Source organism: Silene latifolia, chromosome 1 (genome assembly GCF_048544455.1).
Source record: "Silene latifolia isolate original U9 population chromosome 1, ASM4854445v1, whole genome shotgun sequence".
NCBI classification, from domain to species: Eukaryota; Viridiplantae; Streptophyta; class Magnoliopsida; order Caryophyllales; family Caryophyllaceae; genus Silene; species Silene latifolia.
Genome location: NC_133526.1, coordinates 131,474,979 through 131,494,433, shown reverse-complemented (window position 1 = coordinate 131,494,433; position 19,455 = coordinate 131,474,979). Strand labels below are relative to the sequence as shown.

The 19,455-nt window shown below is 40.8% G+C and overlaps 1 protein-coding gene across 1 annotated transcript; it reads left to right on the top strand.

Annotated features, from left to right (window-relative positions):
* Positions 1 to 14,985: 14,985 nt before the first annotated feature.
* LOC141656104 (uncharacterized) lies at positions 14,986 to 16,004 on the top strand. Its single transcript, XM_074463023.1, has 2 exons — positions 14,986 to 15,452; positions 15,956 to 16,004. Exons 1-2 carry the CDS (start codon positions 14,986 to 14,988, stop codon positions 16,002 to 16,004), a joined length of 516 nt encoding a protein of 171 aa, XP_074319124.1.
* Positions 16,005 to 19,455: the final 3,451 nt, after the last annotated feature.

Below are 19,455 nucleotides of genomic sequence, written 5' to 3'. Positions count from 1 at the left end.
TTTGGACCTTATCCCTTCAGATTTCCCACACAAAACCCTTCTCAAACACTATTCAGACCACTCACTAAACTCCCCCAACATCTCTCTAAATTCTTCACGAACAAATCCTCTCAAAACCTTAGCATCCAACTGAAGAACCTTTACCTCCTTGCTCTCCCATCTTGTTTGTAAGTCGATTTGTACTCCACTTCTTCTAATCTTATCTTAGTAGTCTTGATTATCATAGTATACTACCTCATAATTAATTAAGTTACGAGAATTAAGAGGAATAATTAAAGAGTTTAATTAGTAGATTTACTATAATGAGTTGTAGTAATGATTGTAGTAATTAATATGTGTAGAGAGCTTCATTGAGGAGCATTTCTAGTTAGTAGCTTGTGGATTTATGAAGATAAGCTTGAGGTAGGGTTTTTCCTACTTAGCTATGTTGATATTAGTGTTTAATTGTGCATTTATTATCATTAATTGCACTTGTCTCATGATAGTTGCATTATAACATGTTTTGGTAATTAGGGTTTATCATATAAGATGACTTTATGGTAATTAGGTTAAGATGAGGATGGTAAATTGTGACACCCTCATTTATCGCGGAAAAGTAAACACGTAATTCTAGAATAAAACTGCATGGATATGATTGTAATAGGTTCATTTGGGTAAAAACCTGTAATTTTTAAAACCGAAAACGAAACCTGAACCTGTTATAAAAATATCCAAATGAGAAGGTGTCAAACATGCAAGGTCCAAAATAAATCTCATGAATGAAACATCGCTAAAGTCGCGAAACAAAGTTATACAAACCAAATATGAGAAAGGGAGACATATGTCCCTAAAAAGTATATGACATAAAAAGTATTTAAGGGTCACAATATAATAAACCCAATCTAGGTCCCAAGGTTACTTTGCTCGCTAGCTCGTCCATGTACCCCATATATGCATCACCTACCTGTCGATCGCATTTTATACAAATACGAAAGCCACAGTCAGTGGGGAGTAACTCCGAGTCCTCCCAGCCACGAAATGTCAAGTTAATATAACATGAAAGCATATAAATATGAGCAAATATAATACATAGCCCATATAAAGGCTAAACAATCAAGCTTTGCATGAAAAACATTCAATATAAACAACATATAGTCCTAGCATGTGAATACTAGACCAACTCAAGCTACACTATCATGTGAGTCAAATAACACACGGAAATCCAAACTCTATCAACCATAGCCGGCTTACATCTCACCTTCTATGATTCATAGAATCATCAAACAAGAAAGGGCAATATATCTAGAGACAGGCATAAGTTACTAGTACAGTCAATAGTCACTTTGTAACTCGAGTCTATACCACGAGGTAGGGAAGCTAGTATTTTGGCTCAGAGGTTACATTTAAAACATGGCCAAGATACGACTCAACCCTAAACCTAGACTCTGCAGAGACCTAGAGAAATGCGGATAAAACCACCGCACCCAAGACTCATGATAAAACCACATGAGTACCCTAAGGAGTCCACCAAAGGGTTGGCTAGTACTTAAGCTGACCATCTACTCACAAAATAGGCAGAAAGGTCATGCCCCAGCTTGGATATAAACCCACCAAGCCAGAAACTCAAAGGCTATTAAGCCACAAACATATACTCGTCAAAGACTATAATGGCCTATCTATGATGAAGGCCGAAATACTCACCTAGGACCTAGTCCGAGCTTGAATACTTTAGCCCACACCACACAAGACAAGTAGGACACCCAATTAACCATAAAAGGGGCAAAGAGTCCAAACTTGTACACACAAAAGATCATACACACCCTAGTATATGAAAAGAGCATATTCAGCTGACAATCCAACAATATCTCCAATATCAATAATAACCCAAATTCCAGCTAACCGTTAATCTCATAATTCATGAGAACAAGCTAAAATGGCAACAAGACAAGAAGACTCAAGTATAAGGCAACCAATTCATCCAACAACCAACATGTGAAATGATAGTCCCAAATATTAAGGCATCAACGTAAAACATCCAATAACAACCAATCTCACCTCAAAGACAAACCCTCGACCCGAGTCCCGCGACGGGTCATCGGTCAAATCGAGGCTGACCGGTTTAAACCTAGTTTGACCAAACTCGTTCGGTCAATTTGGCCCAGTTCAGAGTCTTGGCCTACTTTGGCCCAAATCAGAAAACTTATCACAATATCATTCTCATGCTATTCCCAATTTCTATCATGTGAGAAACGAAAGTAACACATTATCAATCACCTAAACACTTAACAAACAACAAACACAACATCAACTACTAATGTGACATTAATTCGTCGAGTAACTCGGAATAGTTACCTTAAGCTAGCAAAGAGACAAGTAATAACTTGAGAAAGCTTCTAAAACCCAAAATTACTCTTCATCTTCAACCACATATGAGTCACCTAAAATAATTATGTGAAAGGACGATATTAACGAATTATCGTTATATAAAATATGAGACGAAAATTAATTTAATTATATTTTAAATAAACCGAGTTAGCGCCAAAACAATTTATAAACACAACTAGCCCAAAGTTACCAAATATAGCTAGCCCTTTTATCAAAATTAAATGAGTCCAATAAACTAAATATGTGAAGGAGCAATATTAATGATTTACGTTATATGAAATACGAGGCGGGATTTAAGTCATTCAAAAGAATCACATTTGTGCCAAAATAAACCCGACCCACGACTCAAAGTGGCCATTTGGATAGCCCCTACACGAACTCGACAACCACCACCACCACAAAGTGCGGGATGCCAGTTTTGGGTTCTCAAAACCCGATCCAAGGATTCATTTTAGCCATCTAAAGCAACCTATTCGAGTACCATCTAGCAGACCCAAAACAATCCCTACATGTCAAGATACACCGTCTCAACTATAAAAGACAACAATTAGCACCCAAAACAATCCTTACATGTCAAAGATACCCCGACTTAAATATACCACTTACTAGCTAGCATCCCAAATGATCCCTACAGTCAAGTATACACCGTCTCAATCATCTCCACATATCGGTAAGATACACCGTCTCAACTATACAACCGACTAATTAACATCCATAAGGATCCCTATATATAATTATACACCGTCTCAATTATAAAACAGACTAACCAAAGATTCGAAATAAACATATTTTACAAGTAATATCGAGTAACCCGTCATCGTTACCTTTTTCCGATCGAATTAGTCCTTCATGACTAACAAATCTTATACAAGATCGTCTATCTTAGCATCTACAACCGTCTTATAATAAATAAAGCTGAAAGTATAAATTGCGTTTGTAAAAATACATGACGAAAATGAATTTTACTTACAACGGATTGACAGAACGATGAAAGCAAAGACTATGGAACGAAAATCATTGATAACGGATGACAAACGGAGTGACAGAATCAATTTAAAATAAAAAAAAATGAAACAGAACGAAAAAGAAGAAAAAGGAAGGGAGAAGAAGGAATGATACGTGACAAATGAGGGAGCAGCTAGCTAGCTAGCTATTTATTATACGTACGTTTCTTCGTCGTTAAGAAACTTCGATAGTTATTAAAACCGTTTCGAGTTAAATTTAACCGGTTTAAGAAAGAGTCTCATAAATGAAACGGAATCAATAATAAATAAGTTTAAAGAATGAAAAATAAAATAAACTCAGATAGTTAACGGAAATAATAAGAAATCGGCTTGAAACGGAATTATTAGCGATTTTACTAAATTAGCGGATTTTAACGAAATTTGTTCATTTAGTAAAATAAATTCAAAATGGTTAACTCGATGACTTTTTTCCCGGGTCCGACTTGAGTCCACTAAGGACTGAATTTCAAAAAAAGACTCGTAAAAGATACTGAAATAGTTAAATGACATAATTAAATCCAAAATATCAATTAAAATAATTTTATCCTACTTAATAAAATACGGGGTGTTACATAAATATTCACAAATATGAATTCATTGGATTATAACATGTTAAAGAGTAATTAAATGAGAAGAAATTAATTAGTGAAGAGTTGAGCATGATTGTACTTGTTTTGCAAATATGGTTGCATAGTTGTGTTGTTTGGACTTGTTTGGTTTTTTCATGGTTTGGTGGACAATATAGAATGTTGTAGGATTATTGAGTACAATTTTGGAGACGGAAGACGGTTGGGAAACCGCCTTCCGCTCAAGTCACCCTTGGAGCTTCCCACTCCAAGGAGGATGTGCACATTTAGTACATGGGTTATGGAGGGACTCGTGTGGTGAGACACGATGTCTGGCAGGGGACTCGAGTCGCACTCGGGCTCGATACTATGGATGTGTTCCGAGTACCTTGTGTGTTAGTGTCATCGTGGGCGTATCCCGGTCACCAGTTTGTGGAGATGTATGTTGGAGGGTGATTTCCTATCTTTCATCATACCTTATTGGTTTCGTCTTGCATTGTCATATGATTAGGTAAGCTTTGTATCGCATGCATTGAACATTTATATCGTTGAGCTAACACTTGGGTTTTAAATTATCTGTGGTGAACCATATGGTGATTTTCGCCCATATGGGAAGCTGTGTTTATGAACCCCCGTGTTAAAACCATGTAAGGTTATTAAATAGAACGGTGGAAAATACGGGTTTTCAAAAACTTTTTAAGTCTAAGTACGCGGGATCCACTTACCATAAATAAAAGAAGGTACGATAGATGTAAATTTAAGTTTTACAAACCAAACAACGTGTTTGGGAAAAGATATCCCACGAATACGCACAAATAAAAAGGGTGAGTCTAATAGATAATAAATTAAAGTCCAAGGTAGGGACTCGCTAGCTCACACGGTCTCCCCCACTTAAGTTGCATCACGAACCTGTCAATCATATAAATATGAAAGCCACAGTCAGTGGGGAGCAACTCAGGGTTGTCCCAGCCACAATATATCAAAATACAAAAAAACAAGCACTTAATTAAACATGTTAATCATACATCATACTTGAATAATAATGAACTAGAGAATGTAAACGATAATCATAAAGATAGACATAATATGTTCATAATGAAGTAGGCACGATACATTAAGAATAGATATGCATTCACGAAAGTAGAATAACTAAGTCAACAAATTTCATATTAACTCGACTCAACAAGTGTAAGACATATACTTAGCATTGACTCACAAGACAACCACCTAGACTCCAACCTCTTGGTAGGACGACGATAATAATACGGTCCTAGTCTAAACCTGGATCCAGACTCTCGGGATGGACGTTACCCGATTCGACAAACGATATACCAATCGCATCCAAGACTAGAAACATGGCACACATAGCCCTAACCAAAGGTCAAGTAACCTCCAATCGGAAACATATCACACATAACCGTAACCAAAGGTCCGAAGAAAGACGGAAGGCTAACCCAATCCGGAAATATGGCACACATAATCGTAACCAAAGGTCCGAAAGGGGTAAATAAGGAATGTCAAGTCGTCACAATATGTAAAACGTCACACTCGAGTCACAAATAAGAGCAACAATAATTTGCATGATCATAATGTAAACAAGTCCTAAATTGACCAATCATCAATCATGAGAAAGATGCACAACCAAATAAATGATTAATAGAAGTTACAAGTGAAGAAAAACCTTCAGTGAACTCTCAGCCTGTGGGGGTACCGGTCTCCGGCCCACCGGCTAGGATTAACGCCATACTTAAAAATCTCAAAACCTTACAGTATACTCCCAGCCTGTAGGAGTACCGGCCGCCGGGCCGCCGGCCCACCGGCTGGGAGTACAAACTTCTTGAAAATCCTTCAACCCCCCCCCCGGCTGGGAGTACACAGTACGCGCGGTAGTCCAAATTCGACTCCCAAACACTTTGAAACCAACCGAAATCATTCCACAATAATTGTTTACATGTCCTAGCATGATTCTATTTCATAAAAACATCGTATTTAAGATGGAAATTCAACCATTACAGAGTTAAGACAATAAAGTTGAAACTTTCAACCAAACATGTGAAAAATTTATGTGAGAACATAATTCAACCAAAATTCAAGAAAACACAACCAAAATTCATATTTTAACATTTGAAAGGCTAAATTAACAACCAAAGCATGGAAATTTGACATTTGTCGAGTAACCCTTCACCGTTACCTTTTTGCGCTTCAATCTTCCAATGAGTCATCAGCAATGTAGTTATCCTCTTCCAGGTTGTCTAAACCTTCCCCTAAACACAAAAATGAAAGAGTTAAGTTAAGAATTCACATCCTCATAAAATGAATATTTCGAAATAAGAGGAAAGTTGACATCTTTCTTACTTTGAAAGATGGAGAACGAGATGAGGAGAAGAATGGCGCGAGAGTGAATGAAATTGGCGAAGAATTGAGTGAGATATGAGGATTTTAGGGTTGAGTGGAGATGGAGTAACAATGGTGGTGTGTTTGTTGCAAAATTTCAGAAATTATGAGTGAAGGAGATGAAGTTACGAGGTTTATGTGAGGGTTTTGTGAAGAGAAAAGAGAAGGAAAAGGCCCATATGGCATATTAGGCCCAACAACTCTAAATGGGTCGATTTTTACTCGAAATTACGTCCCAAGCCTACTATAACTCAAGACGGAAAATATTATTATTATCATTATCTATATTATTACTACCGTTATACAACTACGACGATATTTTATAAAAATTAAAATTAAAATTATTTAAATAAAATCACTTAAAAATTTATTTAAAACATGATGAAAAGTGCGGCTGGGCGGGTGTTACAATCATCCCTCCTTTTCAAAAGTTGCGTCCTCAAAACTTGAAGCACGGGAGATTACCTCAAGAGAACAAATCCGGGTACTTGATACGCATGGAAGCTTCCGGTTCCCACGTCTCTTCTTCTACATTGCCACACTTCCATAGAACCTTCACTAAGGGTACAATTTTACTTCTCAATTTCTTATCTTTCTTGTCCAAAATGCGAATTGGCCTTTCTTCAAAAGAAAGACTAGGCTCAAGCTAGGGAACTTCACTTTGCAACACATGACTTGGATCGCTAATGTATTTCCTAAGTTGGGTGGTTCGGTTTCAAACTCGTCGTCAAAAGCTACCAACCAAAACAATATTCATAACTTCACAAACTAATATTAGCAAAGAGGCAAGTAAAGGTCGGATCCCAAGGGACGGGTATTGATGTAGGATTTTCAATTGTAAGTGGCCGTGTCTTAGGGTGTCACAATTTGGGTTGCGATAGGAGATCAACTAAATTAATTAACAATATAAAACTAAAGTAATGAAAACAAGCAAGATGATTAAAAAGATAAGTAAACAATTGATTAAAAGTACTAGAGTGTCATGGGTTCATAGGGGATTCATGAAAGTTGATCATAGAAACATGTTCTCAATTATATAGCAAGCAATTATTGTTGTGATGGAATCAAGTTGGTGTATAAGCTTACAATCCCTATAAAGGTTTGGGTTCCGGAGCCGAATTGATTAGATTTTACAACACCTACAAGTCGACTTAATCCTTCCTATTCAACTATATGCACGGTCTAATAAGGCTCGAGTTGGTGTATAAGCTTACAAGCCTCATTGAAAAGATAGGTGATGGGTAAAAAATGCAAGGATTCATAGGCTCGCATTTCATCAAACATAACATGTGCATAAGTTGAAATTACAACAAGCAAGCAATTTAATTATGAAAACATATAAGATTAAGCATGAATCATTCCCCATGTTAGTTTCCCCTAATTCCCCATTAACCCTAGCTAGGAGACTACTCACTCATTACCAAATTCAACATGCTAATAAGATTGTCAATCAAACTAACAAGGCTAAACATGATGAACAAATGAAAGTAATTAACAATAATTAAAACAAGGGTTAAGAGAATTATACCTATGGAGATTCCAAATAATAAAGCTAAGAATAATAGAAGTACTTGATGATTGATGGAAGGTTGTCAATCCTCCAAAACCCAAATGATCTTCTAATTACCCAAAATAAATGATGAACAATAGAGAAATTAAGAAAAGATTAAGATATGATTAATATTGATAAATTGTATTACAACTAATTTGAGAGTATTAAGAACTAATTAAGAGAGTATTAAGGAATGATTAAGATCTAATTAGAAAATGGTACTAATCTAGGTAGTACAAATGGGTATTTATACTAAAGATTAGGTACAAAGATTAGGGTTACTAAGGGCTTAAATGACTATTAAGACCCTAAGAAAAGTTGAGGAAATGCTCCTCTCGAAGGAAATGAGCATATCCGTATTGCTGGTCCCGTGTCAATCTGCTCGTCCCGCGCGTGTTGAATTGTGGCACGGTTGGTACTGACTTGTGATCCGAGCGGATCACGGCTGAGACGCTCGGCTTGAGCTGCTGTGGGACGCTCGTCCTGGGAACAAGACACCCGGATTGTGGTGTTGGGAGATGCCCGGATTGTGGACAATCCGCTTGGATCCTGGGACAGACAGCTTCTCTTCTTTTTGCTCCTTAACAATCCGCAAGGATCATTTCGAGGATGCAAGGATCCTTTCATCATTGCCCAACTCACTTTATTATCTACTTAGGCCTCTAGTATTGGTCTTCTCTTTGATGCTTGCTCATTAGATGCGATCAATTTAGCTCCATTTCGCCATGTAAATGCAAGGTTAGTAATCCTTCCCTACCAAGGAGACAAAACCTCAAAAAATATGCAAAATGGGAAACTAAAGATAGTAAATGACCCAAATAAGTGCTATAAAGCATAGGAACGAGGTTAATTCGGGGACTAAATGTGCTCAAATATGAGTCACATCAAACATCCCTAAACCGAATCTTTGCTCGTCCCGAGTAATGAGGTGACTACAACTAGGACCTTTATTTTAACTAACCTACTAGTATAGCCTATGTGAGATAATTAGCGGGTCTCACTCCGCCTCTTCAACTCACAACAAGACAACCATGAGGTAGGATGCCTTCTTGCAAGGCAAGGTGGGGCTTGCCAAAATGGCGATACATCCAAGAATTAAGGCACACAAAACAAATAATGGATACATCTACAAAATAATAGCCACTTTCCTCATCTAAGTGGCGGAAATTGTCTACAAGGGAAGCAATCTAAGGGTACATACTCCATCATAGATATGGTTTCTTCAAACTACTAAGCCTAGAAGGATACCAATAAATCACCTCCAAGTTGTGTCAAGCTAGGGTACCTTTGTCCTCAATCGTTAAATGCTTTCGTCAAGAGTAGACTCCTTATGGCGTTAAAAACACTGGAGGATCGCGGAATTCCCCTTCTTGCCTAGACAAGAAGAAGGGTAGTCCCCTCTCTACCATGCACAAAAGTGGATTCGATGGAAAAGGGATCAATAGATTTTTGAGTTTCATGTGGGATTTTGCTTTTGTTGTTGTTGTTATCCCCCCCCCCCCCCAATTTCTTGTGGCATTTGACATTTGAAAACATTTTCGTTTTGCCACTTCTTGATGTTTGGCATTTGATGCTTGACAATTTTAACTTTTTGTATCTTCTTTTGAACATTTTCAAAGCCACCCCAATTAATAACGAGGGTGCCTTATATTTGAAGCTTAGGAGTTTTTATTTTTGTGCTCCTCTTTTCTTTTGATGCAAATTGCAAACTTTTTCATTTCTTTTCATTGATTGAACTCAAATTTGAACAATTTTTGTGCCCATTCCCTTTTGTTAATGAAATGTGGTAGAATGTGGAAGATGGTTGCATGGCTTCAAGGGTCACCTTGGAATAAACTATAGCCAAGGAGTTATCACACCACAAGGTACTCTTGACTAGGCTTTAATCCATGGGTCAAAGGATACTAGCATGACACATCCTAGGGTGTTTTACAAGCATTCTAATGGGCAAAGTCTCAATAAGAAAAAGTATCTACAAGGGCCTTATATACACTTGTCAAGTTTCGCAAATAGATGCTTTCACAAAATTTTCCTAAATGCAACTATCATATATACAACCTAATGAAAATGCTTCTACCAACTAGTATGCCAAATAATCTAAATACAACTCCTATAATCACATTGTTTCATACCGCATGAACCAAAATAAAGCCACATAGTCATTAACATAAAGAGAAAAAAGGAGATTGGAAAGATCATACCATGCGGTCTTCATGATCCTCATGTCTCGGATGTGGCGTAGTCGATCAATGTGAAAAAGGATAGACAAAAAGACAAACAAATATATACAATATATACAATACTACACTATAAAGGAATGAACATGTTTTTGGTTTTTTCAAATTTTCAAATTTTTAGGGTTTTTGATTTTATGGAACAAAAGAACATATTTTTGTATTTTCCAAAAATTTTCAATTTTTATCATTTTTTTATTTATTTAAAGGTCGAGTTAGAATTCTCCATCCCCATAGTAATATGGGCATTTTCCTCAATGACCAATACGATAGGAAATTATGCAAGCAAATATGAGAATGCATGATTTCTATACTAAATGCAAACTATATGACATATATAAACAAGTGAATGTATTCTAAATTATACTATATGAATTTATTTTGGTCGGAGAGCAGAATTTAAATTAACTCCCATTGCTTGTGCTTGAACTTCCCCAAACCAAATATGACACTATTGCTAGTGTAGGAATTGGGGGAGTTCATGCACAAGCATGCTATGCATGAAACTTAATTGTCATTTTGGATTGTACAAGATGGGAACAATATAAGACACCTCAATGAGACCGAGGTGGGAGTCCTCTAGGTGTTGCTAGGACTTAAAACCAATGATCAAGATTAAAATAATTGAAAACAAGAGAAATGAACAAAGCTAAAGGAGGTGTAGGAGACTCAGAGTGGATATGTGACATCCTCCAAAAAGCTTGCTAATCCTCAATTGTCGCTCATGGCGACATCTCATCACTTCCATCGTCATCATCAACATCCTCACTATCATTATCGTCATCTACCTCCATGGACCCGGAGGTTTCACCATCATCTTCATCATTTGAGATTTCCATTTCTTCTTCCTCATCTTCCTCTTCTTCTTCCCCACTCTCAACAACAATCTCCTTCCCTTTGGTAACCTCACCACCCATGCTAGCATCTCTAGGAGCCTTAGGAAAGAACACTTCCCTATCTGCCCAACTAGGCAAAGGACATGATGGATCAAGGAGTCCTTGCCTAGCTAAGTGTAGGAGGGGCGGATATTCGGCCCGTTAAGCATCGACCCGGTCCTCATAAGCTTCCCTATGCATATGTTGCATCAATTGGGTCAAGTAATCGTTACCCACCTCAACATTTTTGGGTCGGAATTCTTGGTAGGTAAACGTATAGGGTGGGGTCACAATGGAGGAGGAGGAGGGCTCGGCAATAGTTTCCCTATGTTGTTGCATAATTAACTCGGCTTCATCGGAGAGTGGAAGAAGATAATTCGGGCTTCGGACATTGAGTCGGCAAATCTTGTTTGGTAGAATGAAGGACTTAGCATCTTTGGTGAGCCACTCAAATTTGTTGTCAAGATTATCATTCTTGACCTAATGAAATTTGTTGATCATAGTGGCTAAATCAATAAGGTTGCCACCTCTAACCGGCTCGTAAATATTGTCTTTGTTAAAATCCAGGTTGAAGTGTTTTGCTAACTATGTAACCAAGCCTCCATTAATGATAAAAGCCGCTCCTTCTTTACCATGGTCAATTTTAAGCCACCGTTCGATTAGGAGTTGAAGGATGTTTTATTCTTTGGTGAACTTCTTATTGACATTCATGGTTGATTCCAAGTAGACAAAGTCAAGTTCGGTAAAATGATTAGTACCCATTCTTGCGATCAAAGTGTTCCCAACAACCTTATGCCATACTCTTATACCCGGATGGTGGACATAAAGGGCACGACACTCATGGTAAGACTCAAATTTTCTTCTGGTGATTGCTTTCCATAATGGTGCGGGATCATATTTCAAGGGTTTCTTATCATAATCGGAATGCTCTTCAAGACCAAACACTTTCCCAAACTCTTCCAAAGTCATCTTTCAATCCTTATTTTCTAGGTGGAATTCAACACTTTTCAAGTTCAAGACATTAGTTACCTTCAATGAGCTTATAAACTCCATAGTAAGGGAGGGGTAAGTCAATTCTTGTATCTCAAAGATGGTAAGAAATTTCATAGACTCGAAAAAGTTCTTGGTCCTCTCAAGAACACCCAATTTGGCTAAAGCATCTTGACAAATAAACTTGGTGGGCAAAATTGTTTTCTTAGCAAGAGATATAAAAGCTTTCCTATGAGAATCGGTTGTGAAAGTTACCTCCGGATATTCTTGTAATTGCTCAATAACCGGAATAGGAGTGGTAGCTTCCACCATAGGAGTAGGAACCTCTTGAATTTCCACTCTTGCTTGTTGTACCACCATAGCATTTGAAGCTTGAAGAGTTTGTTGCCTCTTTGAAAGATTTGATCTTGGGGGTACCTTGTTTCCACCTTTAGTCATTGCCATTGTTCTTCTCCTTGTTAAGAATGTATCAACAACCAAAGTTTTGCTTGAATGTTTCTAGTATCCTCAAGTTTCAATGAATCCCTAATACATTTGAAATTTTCGAATTTTGCCTTGAAACCCTAGAAAATCGATTCAATTTTTGAGGATTTTGATGTTTTGTTGGCTTTTTGTTGATGAAGGATGTTTGGGCTAAAAATCACATAATAGGGAAAGGCCCACTAAAACAAATAATGGGTCACAAGAAAAAGGATAAGGAGAAGGGGAGCCCATAGTTGGAGTAAAGTGCGGGGGAAGGGGAGTGGGCTGGCATACGCGGGAAGAGACCGAAATCCCACTAAAGGAGATGCTTAGAATTAGGAAGGAGGAGTTAGGGAGAAGTCAAGGAGATCAGGGAGAATTGAGGAAGACGACCGAACATGGAAATAGTTGTTATGGAAGTTATATTCCCTTTCCATTATCAAGGAAGGATAGGACTAGGATTCTTACCCTATAAATAGCAAAGGGAGCAATCACAAGAAGGACATTAAGATATTCATACATTCATTCTCATACATGCACATACATTCGTCCAAGATCATACAAGCTTGATACCTCGCGCCAGCAAGATTAGCATTACGATAATTGTAATCATCCTCCTATCTGGAAGCTAGTGCAATATTTGGCAGGGTACCGTCCCTCCCGCGGTTGTTCCCACATTGGGTTTTCCGTGTCACCAAATATCACGTGTTAATTTATATTTCGTACTTTATTTCCTTATTTAAATATCGTCATACAAACAAACTATCAAACAAGCGACGAGTAAGACCGCATTGACCCAAATCAACCAATCTTGTGAAAAATACCTAAACAGTTTAGCGCCCATCGTGGGGCATTGTGGTGGTCAATCATTGATAATCTAAGAACATAATGGATAAGCAAGCATCAGAATCCGTGTCAGGAAGCAGACAGCCGTCACCACCGCCGACCTCTACTCAAAATCCAGCATCGACAGTGGTAATGCAGGCTCCCGGACATACTTCAAGAACCACACAAACAGCAAAAACTTCTTTGCCTCCTAAAGCTCCTGCTGTCACGACCCAAGCTAGATCAGATAAGGGAGCGACAAGCTCAGGCCTCACCCCGCCACCTAGCCCCACACAAACCTTGCTCGCTGGCGTGGAGAACCTCTAGAAAGTCATGGAAAACATGAGAGAAGACCAGAAGAAAGCTGATGCTGAAGCAAGGAAGAGGGACAGAGAGCTCTGGGCGCAGATAGACATCCTGAAACAGCAGTCTGCCACCCCGATAAGCAGGGCAGGGGAAGGAAGGTCTCCACTAGTAGATCTGACACAGGGGGCATCAGGCAGCAGGAATTCACTTCGACAGATACCAGCCGAACTGGTAACAAGGTTGGATCTAACTACAGTACCGACGGATGGAAGTATAACCCCACAGGGGCTGGGATATCACACACCAGACACCTGGCCATCAGCCAGCTGTGCGGAGGCACGAACAGGTGGCATCCCTGTCAGCAGTTTCGCAGGAGCTGATCGAACACCTTGAGCAGGACCAGAGTGGAACCAACAAGTAAACTGGCAGCAGGGAACAATCGTTACTTCTACTCCCCTAGCCGCTGGCACACATCAGAACCTTCAAGAATTCGAGTCAGGAGGCAGCATGTTGAATCATCCAGCAGCTGACAGGCGGACCCCCGAATCAGGCAACATAACGAACCAGCAGTACTTGAAGCTAAGAGAGATGCTAAGCAGGGTCCCGGGATTGTCGCCCCCACTCGAGAAAGCAGCACCTGACAGTTATGCCGACTCACCATTCGTGGACACCATATCCATCACAGCCATGCCAAAGGGATTCACAAACCCAAATATGCCTCTCTTTGACGGCACAGCAGATCCCTTTGACTATATAAGCCAGTACAAGCAGAAGATGATGACAGTAACAGCCGTAGGACAAGTCAAGGAAGCTTGCATGTGCAAAGGATTTGGATCCACCTTAACAGGGCCGGCACTTCGATGGTTTGTAAGCCTGCCCAACAGATCGATATCCACATTTGCTGAATTAGTGAACGCATTCACCCAGCAGTTTGTAAGCAGCAGGAAGCCGCAAAAGCATGCAGGAGATCTGTACAGAATTGTCCAGGGGGCAGGAGAAACCATTGGAGAATACAATACTAGGTTCAACAATGAGAAGGTAGCAGTACGAGAGTGCGACGTTTTGACAGCAGTAGAAGCCTTCAGGAGAGGCCTCCACCATGACTCCGACCTATACAAGCAGCTGACTATGCATCTCTGCCATAGCTTTGAGGCAGTACAAGAAAAGGCAGGTGCCGCAATCAGACTGGAAGAAGACATCCTAGCCAGAGCCAGCCTACCTAATACACCAAGTGTTTCTAGTACCTCGACCATGGAGAAATCAGGAAGAAAGCAAACCACCAACAAGAAGGATGAGAGATATAGGCCATATGGAAGGGGAGTCAACAGAATCGAAGAAAATCAGTAACTCCCTACTCTGGCAGAGTACAGATTCACTACAGGTATTGGAGGAATCCTGAAGGCACTCAAGGAAATGGGAGATGGAGTAAGGTGGCCCAAACCACCAGTAGAAGGGCAGGCATGGCGGAAAGATAGCAAGAAGAAGTGTGAATTCCACCGCGACATCGGGCACAACACTGAAGATTGTTACACATTACGAAGAGAGATCAAGCGCCTGTATGAGCAAAGAGAGTTGAGCCACCTATTACCACGTGGGGGCAAGCAGCAAGATAAAGTAGGCTCCACGAAGCCTGCAAACCCACCCACGTGCACTAAAATCATAAACGTGATAACAGGCGGCTCAAATCTGAGTGGATTGACATACTCAGCAGCTAAAAGGCATGCCACGGAAACCAAAGGAGACAGGCCAGCAAATTCTTGCAGGATTTCTCACAGCGACCTGCCAGCAGTCACCTTCGATGAGGGAGATACATATGACGAACGGGAACATCACGATGCACTCATTATCACCTTGTCAATGGCTAACTGCACAGTCAGAAAGTACTTGGTAGATACAGGCAGCTCGGTCAACCTGATTATGCTGAAAACCATAGAGAACATGGGATTCAGCGAGAAGGATTTGCAGAAGAAGACTATCCCACTAGTAGGCTTCAGCGGAGAGACAACCAACTCACTGGGCGAGATAGTCATCCTAACCTACGTGGGAGGAGTCAACAAGCAGATCAGGTACTTGGTCATAGACGGACCCTCTACCTACAATGTCATCCTGGGTAGGCCATGGCTACACCAGATGAAAGTAGTCCCTTTAACATATCATCAATGCATAAAATTCCCCATACCATAGGGAGTAGAGACAGTAAGAGGAGATCAAGAGGAAGCTAGAGGTTGCTATAAGAAGGCACTGAAGTGCACTGCCAACCCTCCCGCATAGCAATTACAGAAACAGCCTGTCCAGGATGAATATATCGAACCCCCAGAAGAAGAGCTAGATCAAATTAACCTGGACAAGCTGCACCCAGAAAGAACTGTGCTAATTGGAACAGGATGCGCAAGAAGTTTGAGACAGCAACTAATGAAATTCCTGCAGGATAACATGGATTGTTTCGCATGGTCACACGACGACATGATAGGAAAAGATCCGTCCATCATAACGCATAAGCACAGTGTGGACCCAAAGTGTAAACCCATCCAGCAGTAAAGAAGGAAGTTTGCAGCAGAAAGAAACAAGATAATCAACCAGGAGGTAGATATACTCCTGGCAGCAAAGAAAATAAGAGAAATAAAGTATCCAGAATGGCTATCTAACGTAGTAGTGGTGCCTAAGAAGAATGGAAAGTGGAGAGTATGCGTGGACTTCACCGACCTCAACAAAGCATGCCCTAAAGATCCCTTCCCGCTGCCTCATATTGACGCAATGGTGGATGCGACAGCTGGGCATGAAATGTTGACATTCCTGGACGCATGGAGTGGGTACAACCAGATCAAGATGGACCCTGCAGATCAAGAGAAAACGGCATTCATGTCGGAGAGAGGAATATATTGTTACAACGTCATGCCATTCGGCCTAAAGAATGTGGGCTCCACATATCAGAGGCTGGTCAACCGCATGTTCAAAGAACAGATAGGAAGAACTATGGAGTTATATATTGATGACATGGTGGTAAAGTCAGAAAAAGCCAAAGATCATATGCGGCATCTGGCAGAAACATTTAGCACCCTGAGGGAGAACAAAATGAAGCTAAATCCGTCTAAATGTACCTTCGGGGTATCCTCTGGCAGATTCTTAGGCTACATTGTAACTCAAAGAGGGATAGAAGCCAGCATCGAGCAGATCAAATCCGTCTTGCAATTGGAGTCACCTGAAAAGCCTAAAGATGTTCAACGACTAGCTGGCAAGGTAGCAGCCCTGAGCAGGTTCATCTCAAGATCCTCAGATATGTGCAGGCTATTTTACGACATACTAAGAAAGAGCCAGAAATTTGAGTGGACCGCGGATCACGAGCAAGCATTCAGAGAGCTGAAACACTACCTCAGCAGCCCACCACTGCTATCAAAATCGGAGCCAGGAGAACCACTATTCCTATACCTGGCCGTCACAGAGGTGGCAGTAAGCGCTGTCCTAGTCAGAGAGCAGGGAAAGGAGCAGAAGCCAGTATACTACGTAAGCAAGTCTCTGCTGCCGGCAGAGACCAGGTACACATCTCTTGAAAAATTAGTACTAGCGCTGGTATTAGCATCTTACAAGCTGCGCCCATATTTTGAGTCCCACACCATACATGTTGTGACCAACAACCCGCTAAAATCTATCATGAGGAAGCCGGAACTATCAGGCAGAATGTCAAAGTAGTATGTACACCTCAGTGGTTATGATATCCAGTACGACCCTAGAACAGCAATCAAATTACAAGCACTGGCAGACTTTGTGTCGAACTTTAGCCCAGCTATCCAAAATCTGGCAGACGAGAAATCCTCACCTTGGAGGGGAACAAGGTGACAGAAGTCTGGCAGATGCATGTTGATGGAGCCTCCAACCAAAGGGGGGCGGGTGTAGGGTTGATCCTGCGGTCACCACAGGGAGACCTGATAGCACAAGCGGTAAGGTGTGAATTCAAGGCAACCAATTATGAAACAGAGTATGAGGTCTTGATATTAGGAATGAAGCTAGCTCTTGAATTAGGAGTCAGGCACCTGCACATATCCAGTGACTCTCTACTAATAGTAAACCACGTAAATGACGAGTTTATAGCCAGAGATTCAAAATTGGTTGCATACTTGAAAGTGGCAAGGGAGTTAAAGTAGAAATTCGAAACTTGCAAGCTTAAGCAGATCCCCAGAGATCAGAACGTGGAAGCATATGCCTTAGCAACCCTGGGGGCAACATTCAAACCGACAAAACTGTCCAGCATCCCTATAGCACACATGCTAGAGCCTTCTATCCAGAAGGCAGATGAGATAGATAAAGGAGAACTGGAGGATCCACAGAACGGAGAGGGAGTCCGGGCAGCTACAGAGGCAGGTGAGGACTCTCAGCCAGCCAATACGTCGTCTGACCAAACAGCCGAACAGGCAGATGACTGGGATTGGCGCACACTCGACCTAGACTGGTTGCGTCATAGCAAGCTGCCAGATGGCAAGAAGGAAGCGAGGGCTTTCAGAATAAAGGCCTCCAGGTTCATACTTATTGACGATATACTATTGAGGAAGTCACTGGCAGGCCCCTACTTACCATGCCTGGACAAGGAGGAGGCTCAGACTGTGTTGCATGCTCTCCACAGTGGCGAATGTGGAAACCATGCAGGGGGCAGGAGTCTGGCAAATAAAGCTCTAAGGCAGGGATACTTCTGGCCCACGATGAAGGCAGATGCAGCAGAATATGCACGCAAGTGTGATGCCTATCAGCGCTCAACACCAACGATCCATCAGCCATCAGAACCCCTACACCCTATCATTTCTCCCTGGCCATTCATGGCATGGGGCATGGACATAGTAGGACCTCTGCCAAGAGCCACAGGAAACAGGACATGGATGCTGGCAATGACAGATTACTTCTCCAAGTTGATAGAGGCAGAAGCATTCACGGAAGTAAAAGACAAACAAGTCATTTCGTTTATAAAACGAAACATCATTTGCAGGTTTGGTATCCCATCAGAAATCATATGTGACAATGGTTCACAATTCATCTCCAACGATACCGAGGGATACTGTGCCAGGTGGAACATCACCCTGAAAAAATCAGCACCCAGGACCCCAAAGTCCAACGAGCAAGCTGAGTCCAGCAACAAAATCATCATGGACAACCTGAGAAGGAGGTTACAGGAGTTAGGAGGAAAGTGGGCAGATGAATTGCTACTAGTATTGTGGTCAGATAGAACGATGCCAAAGATAGCAATAGGTCAAACACCCTTCAGCCTGGTGTTTGGCGCGGAAGCAGTCATTCCATAAGAAGTTCTAGTTCCCACTCACAGGTATGGATGTATGACAGGGGAACTAAACAGTGCAGAGATGGTCAAAAGCCTGGACACAGTAGATGAGCTACGCGCAAGTGCAAAAATACGTCTGGCTGCCTACAAACAGTCAGTGGCCAGGAGTTACAACAAGAATGTAAAAGTAAGGCTCCTGGAGGTAGGAGACCTGGTTCTCCGAGAGGTGTTTCAAGACACTAAGAATCGAAAGGCAGGCAAATTCGCCTACAAATGGGAAGGACCATACCAGGTAGAAGGAGTTGTTGGCCACGGTGCATACAGACTGATGACTGTGGACGGTCAAATCATACAACGCCCGTGGAACATACTTCACCTGAAGAGATATTACGTTTAATAATAAGTAGATTTTAGCCTTCAGAATGATGTACAACGAAAAGCCAAATCATTTTGAAATAAAAATCCGGTGGTAGGCATACCGCCAATTTCATTCCTATTTTTGGTGTCTCTAACTATTTCAAACTTTAAACTGCTATTGAATGGTGTGGTCTGGCAGCGTCTTGGGACCACAATTGCTCTAGTACCCCATGAGATGGCGTCAGGTACTTCACATCATTTTAATA